Source organism: Aulonocara stuartgranti (genome assembly GCF_965226115.1).
Source record: "Aulonocara stuartgranti genome assembly, chromosome: 23".
Taxonomy (NCBI): Eukaryota; Metazoa; Chordata; class Actinopteri; order Cichliformes; family Cichlidae; genus Aulonocara; species Aulonocara stuartgranti.
Window position 1 is genome coordinate 25,871,388 of NC_138958.1, and position 16,032 is coordinate 25,887,419.

A 16,032-nucleotide genomic window follows, 5' to 3' on the forward strand; every position below is an offset into this window, starting at 1 on the left:
GTGTTTATTACTGTAAATACTGCAAACTATGAAATACTGAAGAGAAAATGGATGTTTCTGCTGAATAGGTTACTAATTATTTAAACAGAATAACAAAAAAAAATCTTTAAAACCAACAAGTTAGCATTTAGTCAAGTTTAACAGATGTACAAATTATGCATTCGAAACTGTTATTTCGATTCTTTTCTTAATCAAATCATATTTTAAATGCAGCTACAATGGGTGACGCTAAATGTCCACACACTCCTTGATAACACATCACTCCACTCAAGAGGGTAAATGCAACATACAGCTTAGCCATTCATTTCCTATTTAGGCACTGCACATTCATAAAATAAGAATAATTAGTTTTACTAGCTAGTATATTGGGAATGTATTGTTCAAACCACACATTTGAACATCTGGTTAAACATTTCAGACATTAATTAAAAAAACTTCAGATGTGTCTGACTCCCATCAACAGCTGTATTTTAAAAACTATAGTAATATGATATGTAACCGATCTACTACCAGTTGTGATGTTGCAGAGCTCTGTGTGTATGCACTGCTGAGAAAGGATATGGAGATGTGCTTGGAGGCAGAAACATAGTTAAAAACCTGAAACACTTAAACCCAGTGTAACAATTATCTGTAGTGCCAGTCCTCCCAAATCTTTCTGGTAACACCATCGACGTTTGTTGTTCCATTTGAATAAACACTCCTAGCAATAACTATTGTAATCACGCACAAAAAAAGACATTTTACTGCATTTATTACAGTGCAATTTGCAATAAATTAACTTTATGTTGTGTTTTTATTATTCATTTAAATACTCTCCTCCCTAAAAATGTATCTGACAAACACATACACGATCAGTCCATGCCTTTCTGGCTCAAAATGGACACTACTTAGTTTAAATAAATCCTGATGGCAGTTCTTTAACACCAAGAGACGGGCAACTGAATCTGCCCTTCACAGGTAAATAAGGTTAATGAGTAAAAAAAATGATTACATGTTCTTTTAAATCACTGTACAAAAAGCACAAAGTTCTGCGTGTTACCTTTGTGATGATCAGGGGTTCTCTGTGTTCAGTGCCTCCCCTCAGTGTGAAGCCCCACGGAGCTCTGCCTTGGAGCAGCACCTCCACCAGCTCTGTGTCCTCCTCTTCCTCTACGTTCTTCTCCTTTACTGTCCCTCTCCATTTGTCCACCTCTCTCCACCACTTCATCTCCCCTGCTGAGAGCTTCAGGTCATCTCTGTAGTCCACAGCATGCATGACACCTCTGGTTCAGTGAGCTCCATCAATACCAGCTCACTCTAAGGAAAGACGGAGCATTTAATGACAGGGGCACCACCAAGGGGGGCCGAGGGGGCACGGGCCACCCCCACAAAGTTTGTTGGCCCCCTCTGGGCAAGAATGTCCTATGTTGGTAATAATTTTGATAAAGGTGAGGATAAGTGAGAGGAAGACACCGTACAATGAGTTGAAACCTTAACTTGTTATTTATTTTTGCATAAACAATTTTTGTCATTCGTATTGTGTCACTTTATATGTCCCTCACAATTTCCCGTCACCGCTCCCCTGTATTTTATTGGCCCCCATATGGCCACCCCAATGAAAATGTTCTGGAGGTGCTCCTGTTTACAGAGCCAAACGGCAATAATTAAATAGCTGTTAGCTGTCTGCTAGGCTACATCTAGCCACTGAATAGGATCGCTGGACTCTGTTTGTGTCTTTGTTGCATTTTAATGAAGTTATTTGACAAATAATATGGATTTTATTTGTGAAGTTTGAGAATGTCTGAAACTGATTAGCAGGTAAATGGGTCTATGTGTTATAGCTGTACAGTTTATCGGCGCAATTTGCTAACCAAGCTAGCATTAGCTGATAACTTAGCACATCACCCACTTGTTGACATTTGGTGACTTTTGGCTCCAACATGGCAGTAAGTAAACATTAACATTATAATTACCATCTTTTACATACAGTCTATAGTTTTATGATAAAGTCATAAAATTGTCATTGCTAATGATTTACACTGAAAACCTTTTAAAGAGAGTGAATGTGATGTATTACTGGGGGGGGGGGGGGGTTAATACCATTAAAGCATCTAGTTGTTTTCTTTTTTAAAAAGGCTGTTTTCATCCAGCAGTTTCCAAACAGTTTGAAAACCCCGCTCAGTGATGGTTTTTAAACCTTTAACACTAAAGTGTCTTAGAAATGTTTACCCAGAGCCTAAATCAGTGATAAAACAAAAACAACACATAACCAAAGCTTGTTGTGGCCAGGTTGCCACACCCCAACCTTAAATTGACAGGCAGCATCTTCAGTGTTACAAATGCTAACATACATGTCAGATAAACTGCCCCAATCAGCCTTATGTTTTTTATGTTTTTAAATATGTTTTAGATATACAAAATATTGCATATTTTACCACTGTATAGATGTGAAAACACCACTAACCATATTACGGCAGATAAAAATCAATTATGACTGTATGAGAAATTAAAATGAGCTAAAGTTGAAGAGAGTTGAAAATTTAACCCTTATTTTATGATTTATATAATTTCGACACCTTTGACTTACTGTAAACGAACCTTCTCTCCACAGCCTCCAGCAGGTGATGGTGTCGCTCTTTCTCCAGTCTTTTCTTTTAACCTGAAGAAACTCGAACCGCTGTTCAGAAAACTTCAACCCTCCTCAGAGACTCGCAATCATCTCTCCCTCGGTCTTCTTACACCTGTCTTATGATGTCACTACGCCCCCTAGCGGCGGCGTCTCACCGTTTGATGCCTTCACTTGCTGCTGTAAACTTAATTCTCCAATGAACCTTTCATTTACTGACATTTGCTGGCGTTTACTGACCCGTCTGACTGAACATAAATGCACCACAAATATTTGATTTTCTTTATTTTTTTTCTTTTTACTTTAAATCTGCAAGTTTCCTTTTCTGTTCTTAAACCTTAGTCATGAAGTAAATATTTAAGTGATTACTCTCTTATTAGCTCCATCCTTCCTTTCGATCAGCCAGGTGCAACAGCTCATTGAGAGTTTTAACTGCAGACTATTTTGCATATTTAGGTTTGTGACAACTTGTTTTAAAAAGATGATTCCATAATTTTATACTTATGATTTTGGGAAAAAAAATATCTGTGATTAATAACAATACTCTACATTATTCAAGATACTCTATTTTATTATACTCTTTCAAGGTTGTATTCCATTTTGGATATAATTTACAATAAAGGTGACAAATGAACCCATATTTACAGACCAAGTGTGGCAGAAAGAAAAGCTCAGCGTGTCTCTCTTCATCAGCAAGACTACGCAAAAACTAGCAGGTAGAGTTTCACACATTTCTGGTCCTCAAATGCAGCAACACAGCCTGATGTTTAGACCTCAAAGTAGGAAACTCAGAGCTGTACGTTAGCACGCTTTTTGCAGGGGGAAAAAAAACATCTTTGTTTGTTAAGTGCACCTGCCACCTGCCTATGCAATTTTAACAAGAGACTAAATAAGTAAATGGCCTGTATTTATATAGCGCCTTACTAGTCCCTAAGGACCCCAAAGCGCTTTACATATCCAGTCATCCACCCATTCACACACACATTCACACACTAAATAAGTGTGATGAGTTTACTTCAGTTCACTGCACAGTCACCCACGTGGATATGTGTCACCCGTGGATGCTCTGCTCCAACAGCGGGACAAAGACGTTTGGGTCAGAAACCCCCGTGAAGCACAACAACAGTCAGGACATCTGCACGCGGCTTCAAATTGAGCTGAAACCTCCCTGCTAAGTCACGCTTTCTGTTCTCATGCTTGAATTATGGCTGACGGCGCCAAACTTTCCTGATTATTTACACACTATTGGACCAGTCAGTGACTTTCTCCAGATTTGTCCTCCATGGAAGGAGGCTGAAAGTTATTCTGCTTATATAAACTGTTTAAATGCATGTTAAGACTAAACATGGGCAAAGTAAAAAACAAAACAAAACACGAGGTCAGGGGATGTACAAGTCTCGCTCTGAGCCAAAATCCAGGATTCAGACTGCTTGAAAGGCTCCTGAGTTTTTTCTACACTGGCTCTGTGTGATGTCATAGTGGGGGGGGGGGGGGGGGGGGGGGGGAGATATCCCTAATATGGTCAGCTCAGGCACAATAAACTCAGGGGTAGGAGTCAAAACTGCTTGTTTCAGACAGAGGATGAGCCGAGGAGGGTTCGAGCTACTCTAAAAGAGCCCAATAATGAAAGGACATAGAGCTGGCAATAAGCACAACTGATTTTCCACCACTGTCATTCATCATAAATTCCACCTCTTACTGTTCATCTGCAAAACTGAAAAAAGTATTACAACCAAACTTTCATCAAGCAGTTTTCAGATCAAAGCTCTAAAAAAACAACAATGCTCACCGTCTGATTGGCAGCTAAAAACAGAGAAATCTCCCCGAGGAGGTGGCGGAGACTAAAAATAGGTGCCATAACAACCCAGTTTTGCTTTAGATGTTTACAGTATTTTTTTTAAACTTACAGTATATATCAGACACAAGAACAGGAGAACAGAGTCTTCAGAAAGTTGCTGAACAGCATAAATGCATGTAAATGTTTCTTGTGTGCCAATTCTGAAAGTGATGGAGTCACAAAGACAAGGTGCTTCACAGCAGAGGAAACCACTCAGTCAGATCTTCCATTTGGCGAGAGGTCGTTCAGAAAATTGTATTTGATTTTATCAAATGCTCCATATGACCAGTCATATTCAGAAGCATGACTGCGATCTTTATGGTAATGTATAGGCAGCTTGTTAATTTTTGAATCAAAATGTTTGTAAGAGCATGCTATACAACAACCTGTGGTATTTTCTTGTTGAATAAAAGCATCCCAGTAAAGCATTTCACATGTCAGGTCCTTGATGAGATTGAGTTTGACAAACTGCAGGTGTTCTGTTATAGGTTTAGTTTTCAGATTTTACATAATAAGGTGTTTTGAGACCGCAATCGTTACAAACTGTCACACAATAAAGCTGATTCATTTTTTATGGATCCTTTTGTGGATCTTCCTGAACTTAACACGCCTTTAAATTTCTTATTTTTCCTGACCAACAGTGTTGGTTCACATCACTGCAACGATGTAGTGGTATACAGCACTGTGCAAAAGTGCAAAAATACTCATTTCTTTCTGTTTTACGTCCAATTAGACAGATTTTGTTGTAATTCCTTTAAGTGGTCTTGAGCAACAGTTCTCCAGACTTTCTGAAGGTCTTTCTAAATGTTTCTTTTGATACTGGCTCCTTTTTCACTCATTTTCAGTTCAATCCTTCTACCTGGACATTTTGAGAGGATATTTTATTTGTTTTTTGTCTTTTTTTTGGGGGGGGGGGGGACTTTGTCCTGTCAATCATTCAAGCATAAAAAGGCACCTAACTTAAGGATGAACAGACAGCAAAGAATTGATTTAAACTGTATCTTTTGCTAGTTTAGGAATCACCTTGTTGGTATGAAAATGTCATTTATTTCTGTCAACCTGTGTTATTGTTAGCATTTTTCATAGATTCAAATAAAGAAATTGGTTAAAAAAAACCCCAAAAACAATTATGTGTTTTTCTGACAGGCTGCTTATAATAAACTACTGTTAGCAGAAAACTTAACATATCTCAGGATGGTGTGCAGCGTATCTCTAAAAAGTTGAGGAAACTGGACAAGGGGAGGACAAAAGCAGAAGTATCAAGCCTAGCAATGTATATTCATGTCCCTAAGTAAAAGGAACATAATCCAGCAAAGACCTGACACAGATCCCAAACAGATCCTAGATTTCCTAGATCCTAGTATAACAATGAAAGGCAGAAAGAAGAGCTTTGAATGTTGTTCAGGAAGCATGAAGAACTATTCCTGCAGACTACTTTCCTATTCCTGAAGAAATTATATATTTCCCTTTTTCCTAATACCATATAAGGAAATTAGGAGTATCACAAGACTTTTGCACAGTACTGCACTTTAATATGTGTCAGTACGCTGGGACTTCTCAAAGCTAATTCTGTTGATAACAAATAAATACTGAAGTCACAAAGCTCAACGAAGAGAACACGGCAAACAAATTATGTACCAAAATGTGACAGTACTTTATGAGGCAGTGGTTACATTCAACTTTTAGACTCAGAATAAAGAGACTAAATTCATTTATGACAAATCTTCACTTCAAATTACCCCACAATAGCTTTTTCTCCTGCCTCCAGTTAACACGTGACAAAGTCTCTGCACACAATCCACCACGACAAAAATACAACAGCAAAATAAAATTCCAACACTGAATAACACCTGCAACAACGTCCTCAAAAAAAAAGAAAAAGAAAAGGGAAAAAAAGAGCAACTCTTTTCCTCTAAAATGAGTGCTGGAACAGGGAGAGGGACAAAGTGCCAGATCAGAGTCATTCAGTTCATGTTTTTCAAAATAAAGGCGCACATGGAAGATGCCCTGCAGGGTTTGCTTTGGTCAAGGCTCATATCAGGACACGATTTCATAAAATAGGACAGGAAGCAGCAGGGGTCCATCTACTCAGTCTGAAAGTCATTTTTTGTGTGAAAGTTGAGTTAGGATGGCAGAAAATTCCAGACATTTGCACATATGATTATCTGATATTACTGTATTTAGACCCCCATAGTGAGTCCACCAAAGTACAAAGTGCTGATTAAGTTAAAAATGCATTTTTATATGCATACAGAACATTTAACAAACACTGGAGATACAAAAGTAACATTAACAATAATACAGATTTCTGATCGTGCACAATACTGTAACTGAAAAGCAACAGCTGGATAAGCCATGTTTTTCTTCAAAGGTGGCCTATTCTGCTTTTTCTTATTTCCTGCTATATTTATCCCATTTCAATGGTGAATGTTCATATAAAACATGGCCAAGTTTGAATTAATGCAGTTAGTATGTAAGTAATCGAAGAGCCAAACTCTGTGGCTTCAGACAGTTAAACTACTTACAAATCCAAGCTCTGCAAAGCACTCTGTAAATAGCAATTAAACATGATGAAATTAGTTTTAACCTACAAAACTAATTTCAGCAAAGATGCCTTCATCAGGGAGTTACACAGGGGTCCTTCATCTGCTCAACCATCTTTTAAATAAAACTTTTATGGTCCAAAGTTTGACTTTGAGTTTGTGATTGCTGTTAAATTTCAGCTTCACATTTACCATGAAAATGAATCAGGATCTTTAATTTGGGACAGATTCATTAAAAAATGACTAATTTTGATCATCTTCAAATTGCATAATAAACTAATGGCCCAACGTTTGGACATATGAAGTGACTGCTGTGAAATTTCATCTTTATATGGCAATTACTTACTTTTAGATATTTACTTTTTTTTTTCATTCAAATTCCCTGTTGAATCCAGCAAATATGACACGTTGTACCCTAAAAACAAAAAAATATCAGCAGCTAGTCCAGATCAAAGTTTGAATACATCAAAAATTCTGGAGCTTCCAGATGGTATTCAAATTTTTAAAAACAAGATTTTTTTTTTCCATTTTTGTGACTAACATTTTAATGTTAAAGAATATTTTACATTTTACTTTTCATTATTGTAAAATATAACTATATATCATTCAAAAAGTGTCACTAGTTTTCTTTTGCAATGTAAAGTTTTTTAATAGCGTGCATTCAAATATGGGACATTTTTTTCATTTTAGCCAGCCGATACTCAGACGTTTTTTAATAACTCTGTCCCAATTTACCTGAATTGTTCTGATGGTAAGAAATACCAGCGAATATTTTAGGCTTTTATTGTTAATATTTTGAGATATTCATGTTCAAACATTGCCTCACACTTGAATGTGCGAAAAGGCCTGAAAGTGGGTAAACACACCAATAAAAAAAGATATATTAAAAAAAGATATATGTGTGTAAGATTGCATCTTCTGTTATTTTCTGAAAAAGTGAATATATTAACAGTGATTATCTCAAAAGCCTTAAAGATTATACTAAAAGCAAAAGCTTATATTCAATAAGTCTTGTATAACAATATAGTCAATGACTATTTGTAAAGGTTGTGTAAAAACTGTTATGGTTTAAAATTCACTATTTGATTAGCACTCCTCATGGAGCAGTTTAAAAAAAGCTCTACAAAGCTAACAGCAGACACACACACACACACACAGTTAGAGAACATAGTGCAGCATTTAGCAGCTAAAAATACAGACATTTTCCCAGAGGAGACCAAAAACTGTGCTAAAAGAGTTACTTGTAATACTATACTTTTACTAACTTTTACCTTTTGAATCCTGCCTAAATGCGTTTTATATATATATGAGATATTAGATATATTTAGCATTTAATATATTTAGATTTTTCTCTAAATGCTCTTTTTGCACATTTGAAATTGTCTTTCTGTTGAAATACATTTTTTTTTTAAATTTGGTTGCATTGCTTCATTTTACATTCGGACATAAAATGAATGAGCTTCTTACTCTGTATCTACTGAGTGTGTTAAATGCTTAAAATGCTTAAATGCTGTGTTAAATTGTTTTTACAGGTTTATAGCACAGCAGTTACATATATAAAAAGTAAGCAATCATTATATGAATAAATTTGTGCGACTTTTGAGTATTTCTGGGCTCGCTGTTGGTTTGTTTTTGATGTGTGTTTGCATCCTGTTTGGTCAATTTTTGTTTGGATTAGAACACAAAGACCAAAACTGAATAACTGAAATGACTTATTTCATTGTTTTGGATGTTTTTTAGCATCTTTGGAACCTGTTTATTGGCTGCTTTTCTTAAACTACTAAATCAAACTGAAAAAAAAAGTGCAATATTTGAAATCTTTGCATCATTTCTGTTAGACGTTTCACCCTCACGGATGCGTGATATCCTCAAGAGCAGCCACAGTGGTCAACCACCATGGAGTGGATCTTTCCATAGATGATCTGCTCCTTGCGGTTGAAATAGAGCATGTTAATGGGTGACATCTTGGTGGGTGTGCAGCAGGGCCCAGCTGTACCCCGTGGGTTAGCCTTGTTCACCAGGTGTGCATGTGGGTACTGCTGCAGGTGCAGGAACTCACACTCCCCTGAGCAGTAGTTTGCTCGGTAGCGTTTGGGCGCGATAATCCAGTCCCACCCAAACTCCTCAAAGTCAACGGTGAGTGGGTATCTACAGCAGCGTGTCTCCACAGACTCTTCATCACAGTTGAGGCCCGAGTCACGACGGGATCTCTTGAGGTTGTCGAGGATCTTGACCTCGATGAAGGGTTGCTAGGAAGGAGTTGTAAATGGAAAATTAAACAGTAATGCATAAGACAGCCTGGAAGGTTTATAGTTTATAGTGCCTAAACCTGACCACATAGTTTTTGGTGCCTCACTTTATTAAGTAATAATTTTGTTTCATTATAAAAATTATCATAGGTACTGAGCTTACTTGAAATTTAGCCAATAATTAACCATTGCTTAAGTGTAATGCATAAAAATAACGGCTACTGCAAACCAATACTTATAGAGTCATAGAGGAAATAGACTCACCAGTCCTTCCTCTCCAGGCTCTGCTGAAGTAACGGCCAGATCTTCTCCTTTGGAGTCGTAGGCGTTGATTTCTATGCCATAGTTGGTTTCTGGTTGACGCAGCCAAGCCTGCAGCAGAGACTTGATGTCGATGCTCTGCCAGGAGCCAGCACCAGCGTCAGTGTCAATTTTCAGGGAGCGAACCCGGACGCGGGTGCTGTTTCCCTCCTTGCCAGGTTTGAGGCGGGAGACCTGCAGGAAGACGGTGGTAACCACGTCAGCAGGCCGCAGGTGAACCCACAGCTGAGCGCTCAGGATGTTTTTGGGCTGAATCTTTGGACTGAGGCTGAACAGACAACAGGACAATTCGTCCTGGGCGATTGGATTGTCTGGAAGAAGTGAGTCATATAAAAACAAACAAACAAAAAAAAAATGTTATGCTGTTGCATTAGAAACATTTTCACATAAACTTTTGGTTGTCATGCATGCAGACATTCATGAAAGGATATTATTATAATTATTAAAAAATATTTATTAAAACTGGAAATTCTGTTTTTGCTGTGCCACTACAGTATTTTTAGTGGCCCCCCATGTGGCCACCCCTATGAAAAAATTCTGGAGGTGCCCCTGATCATTTGAACGATGTTATTCCAGTTAATGCTGTCAGTCAATTGTCTGTTTTGTCTCCTTTTTGGAAAACTAAATGAACAGATTTGGAGAAATTCTGTAGCTAGAATTTAATGGTGATTTAAGATATGAGTGGTATTAGTATGATAACTCCTTAAATGTTTCATTTGTCCTTCAATAATGGTATTTTGCGTCACCATAACTTCTAAATTCATCAACTAGTTAATCTAAGATTAAAATTCTCCAGATTAAAACGACAGAAATCTGGTGCTAACCACCCCAATTGAGCATGTGAAGGCTGGGAGGCTCCCTCAAACGCTCAACACCAGTAATACCAAATACAAATCCTCGTTAAAGATAATTGTTGGTCACCTGCCATTAAGATTTTATGGCTAATATAAATATAAACATCATATCATATAAACATTTACGGCCTTAAAGTCGTAGCTCAGGTCTGTTTGGTCGTTTGCGCCTCAGCAGTATCCTATTTTACTGCGCCTCTTTACGCACAGGATTTACGCACAAAAAAGTGCAAAACTATTTATTTATTTATTCATGTATTTATTTATTTATTTTAGGTATAAACCCCTCAGTGGTTTGTTTAGTTACGCGTTGTTGCCATTGTGATGATGGTCTCCGTGGTTGCGTGGTCTTCGTCCTCCACCCGCGGATCATACTGGTCCAGCAGCTGTGTCAGAGGAGGCGCTTTGGGGATCAGCTGGCGGATCATATCGCGGCTGATGTTGGGCGCCTGCTCCAGCCGCAGGATGCTGAGGATTTGCGACTTGATGCTGTGGAGCCTCATCTGCTTGCTGTGCTCCCGGAAGTCGCAGGCTGAACACTGCTCTCCGCTCTCCCCCAGCAACTTGGAGGTCTGGTTCATCTCCATGGCAAAACCCGAAGAGGAAAAGAAGATAACAGAAACGCTCAGGCAGAGCGAGAGGAGCATGCTGGAGAGAAGAAGTGAGCGCAGTGACGCCGTCTGATGTGAGCCTGTCCCCCCAGGACTTTATGATTGGCTGCTTTTTTTTTTTTTTTTTTTAGAAGTGACATTTAAAGAGGTAGGACAACTTTTCAGATGTGAAATAATCAAATACGTTTGATTGAAGTGTGTTTATAACAAGGTTTAAAAATGCAAAGCGGAACAAATGAAGCAATGCCACACTACAGTGTGACATAGCCTAAACACAGAGATATAAACATCTCTAAACGTTTCAGTCATGCACACAGCTAAGTCAGCTAGCTGGATCTCTTAGAATAAGCTTTTTCTTTCTTTTCTTTTGGTAACATCAACACAGAGGGAGTTTTAAAAAGTGAATTGACAGGTGCGCATTGCATTTTCCTCTCCAAGACCTATTGTTTGTATTTTATTTTGTTTTGCCACCAGATGGCGCCGCTGACTCTGTGTCTACATTCTGAGCTGCACAAACTCCCACTCTGCAGGACTCTGAAGGCACCATCACCTGCTCATGATCCATATTTACATTTTACTCGAAGTTGTTGCTTCCTGTTTGCTGAGGCTTAAAAATCACTCTCAGCTGTAAGTGTTAACTGGAAAGCTAAATCTACAGTTTAGTTTGCGCTTGTTGTTTATTAGATGACACATACGGAATGATATAACACTATGTTGTTGTTTTTATTTTAAAGAGAATCTATCCTGCTCATTTCTAGCTACACGTTTCTATTCTTGGACTCTCCTAAAGTAGCTTTGCATGAATCACAGTTCAAAATAATCCTTCTTTTTCTTGCATTGGGCCCCAGTGTTGCCCCTCAGTTCATCCTCTGTGTGAAACCAGCTTTGTAGCTCCTCTCCCTTTAAGCCTGCAGGGTCTGCCCCATTAGTTTCTCTTTGTGTTTTTGGCCTGCAGCTGACTTTCTTCTGATTGGCTGCCCCTCACAAACAGAAGGTTTCACACAGAGCCAGAGCCGGTGCACGCACATCCTAATCCTGTTTTGTCAGGTAACTCCTGCATCTGCATCGAAGCCAAGTGTCCTGTAATGTCATTGCCATTGATGCACTGGCAGTGGCAGCATCAGCCACCCAGAAAATAACAGTCCCTTTTTAAAAGGTGTTAAAAAGTCATGATTTAGGATGAAACACACCAATTCACCAAAGTAATGAGCTGGCAGTGACAGATCCAAATCTAAATGCTCAGTTTCATGCTGTTTTTTCTACTCTCTGGCCTGTATGATGTCATAGTTATTCCTAATATGGTCATCTCAGGCACAGAAGCTCCATCTGCTGCTCACACACTCTGCTAAGAAAGTTGGTTTAAAGGGCGAGGAGCTGAAACAGCTTGTTTCAGACAGAGGATGGCCTGAGGAGCTGAACCAAGGCCCAGTGTAAGATAAAGAAGGATTATTCTGAATTCATTCACCAGCTGACTCATGCAAAGCTACTATGAGTCCAACAATAAAAGCATGGCACTGGTAACGAGCAGAATAGGTGCACTTTAAGGGCTTTCAGGGGGTAAACAGTTTGTTTTGGGTGGTGTCCAGCGATTCGCTCCTCCCACAAACCAGCAGCAGGTGGAAACTGGTTCAGCAGCCTGGTTATCAGCAGCTCTGGAGGTTGGAGAGGAACTGCAGCACAGGACAGAGGGTAACTTGAAAAAAATAATTAAATTTTCACATTTTGTAATATCACTGTGTGTTGTAGAAGGCTCTCATTTTGATTTGCCACCCATGTGTGTATTTATAATGCCTTAAAATGCCTTATTTAGTCCAAAGTCTGACAGAAACTTTATATGTGACTGTGTATGAAATTTCTCACCTTTTAAAAAGGCTTGTTTTCTCCAGTGTTTCGTAGAGCCCGGTGTCTCTGGTGTTGCTGTTGTCGGATAAAGAGAGGTCGGAAGGTGATGATATCTTTCTCCAGAAAGGATAAACAGCTCTTGTTGGGTCAAACATCTCCTGGAAGTGTTTAAAACCAACATGTCTTTGTTCTGCTGACTGTTTCTGCAGACATGAAGGTCACCAGTAGAAACTCGTGCTGCTGAAGATTCAACAGCTCCATCAGCGTCTCTGTGAAATGGGATGTAACAGGTCAAGATGCTGGTTTGGAGCCCGTTCTGACAAACCGGATGAGGCCGTCACCGATGAGGCTGAGGGGTTTCTGAAGCATGCAAGCGACTCTGAAGGTATTGCAGGCTCAGCTGACGGCAGCTTCCAGGATCCCCCTCCAGCCAGTAGAGCTCTGCTGGACTTTGCTCAGAGGATGTCGGAGGACATTGTCGCTCAGGCTCTGCATCTCTGCTGGGAGGCAGCGATCCGATACGACGAGCTCCCTTTCATTGACAGTGACGCCGATTATGTTAATGAACCAAAACATTTCTTTACTTGAAATCTGCCTGGACATCCACCCAGGCTGCATGAAACAGGTGAAGTTCAGATATTAGTTTCTGTCCACAGCAAAAATCTGAGGTGTGGATTATTTTAAGACATTACAACATGTGTCCACAAAACTTTGTACTGCAAAACAAAAACACCACTTCTGAAACCTTTAAAGTTATAGTTTAAAGAGTATAAAGGACAATTAGATTATGACCACTAAAATCTAGTTCCAGGTACATTTTACTTCATGCATTCTCATTAGAGCCATCCCGGGTTTAAAAGAAAAAATATGCACGAACAAGGCAGAGCGTCATTCAGGCTTTCATCATAAAAGGCAAAAGAAAAGAAATACATGCATTTATCAACACATTACCTGTGTCTGAATGTAAATGCACTTTGGTGGTGATAAAAGGTAAACAGACTTAAAAATATATATATAAAGTGAATGTGACATAATTAATGTTGTTTCTCAGTACAATAAAGACATATTATTCATTGCTCAACTCATCTTGAGTAACGGATCTGGAAATTTTTTTATGCTGTTTATTTGGTCATAAATTTTCTGTTTTCCTTTTTTTTCTTTTAAATTTTGTAGAATTCAATTTGTGGGATAACAGCAGAACTATTTTTTCTTTCTTTCATTTTTAATTACACCTTATTTTACCTTATTTCAACATCAGGTGAACTAAATGTTTGTACTTTGACACTAAACTCACCTCGAGACATCTTTATCCTGGCTCCTGTCATATCTCTTACATGTGTTTTGACAACAAACAGCAGCTTCGATGTCAAGACTCAGAAACACGGTGGCACAGGGGAAACCAGGAACCAAAAGCAGGTCATGTGAAATCAAAGGATTCAACAGGAAATAAATACAGGATTTTAAAATTGAACTAACAATAGGCATGATTTCAGGCTCTGCGGTGCACGAATACACTGAAAACTTAAATTTACTAACACCACTTAAGTAATTTATAAAACCGCCTGTTATAAAAACAGGAAACACAATTGTTTTTTTAAAAATCTCTCAAATTATATTGTTTAAAACTTAAAACTTGTTAAACCAAATTCACATTTTAATACTATTATATTTTTCTGTTCGGGAATGCATTTAAATAACTGTAATTTGACATCTTAATAATTAATAATTAAAAAGAAAAACATTTTGTAAAACACTTTAAATATTCACAGATAACAACAACAATAATAGTGTTAAAAATATCATTTCCATTAAAGAGCCTCCAAGAACATTAAAATATTATTTATTTTTAATTTAGTAAACCTACATTGAGAGGCAAATATCATAATATTGCAGAAACAGCACATAACCATCAGAATATAATAAGAGTGAAGTAGAACAGCACATTTTATTCATTCATTATAAATGACTTTATAATTTACTGCTCTAATGTATAATAAAACACTTTAATGTTTGGTTTTCTAAAATGTCAAATGAAAATCTTCAAATATTTGTTAAAAGCTTTAAAGTAGGTGCAGCACAGTGCTGTAATGTGTGCTAATGTTTGCCTTCAGTATATAATTGAATAGCACCAGAAGGAACATGACACAGAAACTAAAACTAAAAAAAGTACATCAAAATCCTACCTCGGTACAAGAAATCTACTAAGATTTGTAAACAAAACCGTAAATCACTGAATACACATTTTTATTCTTGAATAATTTCATGCTAGCAAGAAAAAAAAAAAAACACTGAAAAAGTTGTGACAGGAGCGTATTTACCACCGTGTTATCAACCAGCTTGCTACTGTCAAATATGCCTGTATTTAGAGAAACCCTTTTATCGATTCTCCTGAATCTCATATCCAGTGCTGTGCACAAGTCCTGAGCAACCCTCCAGTTCTTTATATTTTGCTTTAAAACTTTAGAAATGAGCAGTAGTTGAGCAGACTGGATTTGAATTATCTGGACCCTGTAAATAAAGGCTGAGGTCACAGTGTGCTGGGACAGCTCCAGAGGCTGGGCTGGTATTAATGATGACTTCGAGGCCAGGATCAGGAGTGTGTTGTTAGCTGTAATGTATAAAAGAGCTATCAGAGCTACATGTGCAGTCTGTATCTGCATGTTAGCGAGCACACCGTCAGTAAAGCATCAAAGTTTTAAAAGTTGAGAAATCCGCCTCTTTCTTGTTTTCTTTCATAAGAACTGAAATTGTTGACCTTTGACCTACAAATATGAGCGTTCACCAGCTCGACCTTCTTAGAGTTTCTGTGGACATGAAAGCCCAGTGAGAGCTGAGCACACGTTGACTTCATGTTTCATATCAGCAGCCTGGGCTGTGAACATACACAGAGAGAAACACGTCTGCACTTAGAGCGTGGATTTAAAGGAGGATGTTTTAAATATTTCAGTATTTAATATGTTTAGTTTAATGTTTGAGTTGTACAAATAAGAGTACAAATAGTTACACTCTCATTTCCACACGTGATTATCTCTGTTTACTTTGTCACGCTCTGCCACCTCACCTGCGTCAGTTTGGTGGGCGGAGCCAAACCAAATCCACACGGCAACCTTAACTGACCCTGCAGCTCCACCCAGAGGTGGAGTGACAGACCTGATCGTTTGTGCCTGAGAGAC

At 38.3% G+C, this 16,032-nt stretch overlaps 2 protein-coding genes and 1 long non-coding RNA gene across 5 annotated transcripts in view; 1 reads left to right on the plus strand and 2 right to left on the minus strand.

Annotated features, from left to right (window-relative positions):
• Positions 1 to 2,707, minus strand: part of LOC309700136 (protein Shroom2-like) — a 40,111-nt gene extending 37,404 nt beyond the window's left edge. Inside the window, exons 1-2 of one of the 3 annotated variants that reach the window (XM_082523552.1) lie at positions 2,578 to 2,707; positions 1,040 to 1,296 (exon numbers count right to left, since the gene is read on the minus strand). In XM_082523552.1, coding sequence (XP_082379678.1) covers positions 1,040 to 1,255 — 216 coding nt within the window. In that variant the 5' untranslated portion in view covers positions 1,256 to 1,296; positions 2,578 to 2,707. Of the gene's footprint in view, positions 1 to 1,039; positions 1,297 to 2,555 lie in introns of all 3 variants that reach the window. The other 2 variants (XM_082523549.1, XM_082523551.1) reach the window with 2 other exon arrangements.
• Positions 2,708 to 6,111: 3,404 nt separating this feature from the next.
• On the minus strand, positions 6,112 to 11,101 carry LOC309700989 (growth/differentiation factor 8-like). Its single transcript, XM_082524931.1, has 3 exons — positions 10,714 to 11,101; positions 9,499 to 9,866; positions 6,112 to 9,234 (listed from the first exon to the last, which is right to left on the minus strand). Exons 1-3 carry the CDS (start codon positions 11,051 to 11,053, stop codon positions 8,854 to 8,856), a joined length of 1,089 nt encoding a protein of 362 aa, XP_082381057.1. The 5' UTR covers positions 11,054 to 11,101; the 3' UTR covers positions 6,112 to 8,853.
• A 461-nt stretch (positions 11,102 to 11,562) lies between these two features.
• LOC309699852 lies at positions 11,563 to 13,180 on the plus strand. The gene is made up of 4 exons (XR_014274510.1): positions 11,563 to 11,644; positions 12,604 to 12,706; positions 12,904 to 12,962; positions 13,069 to 13,180. It is a non-coding gene; the product is annotated as an uncharacterized lncRNA (long non-coding RNA).
• Positions 13,181 to 16,032: the final 2,852 nt, after the last annotated feature.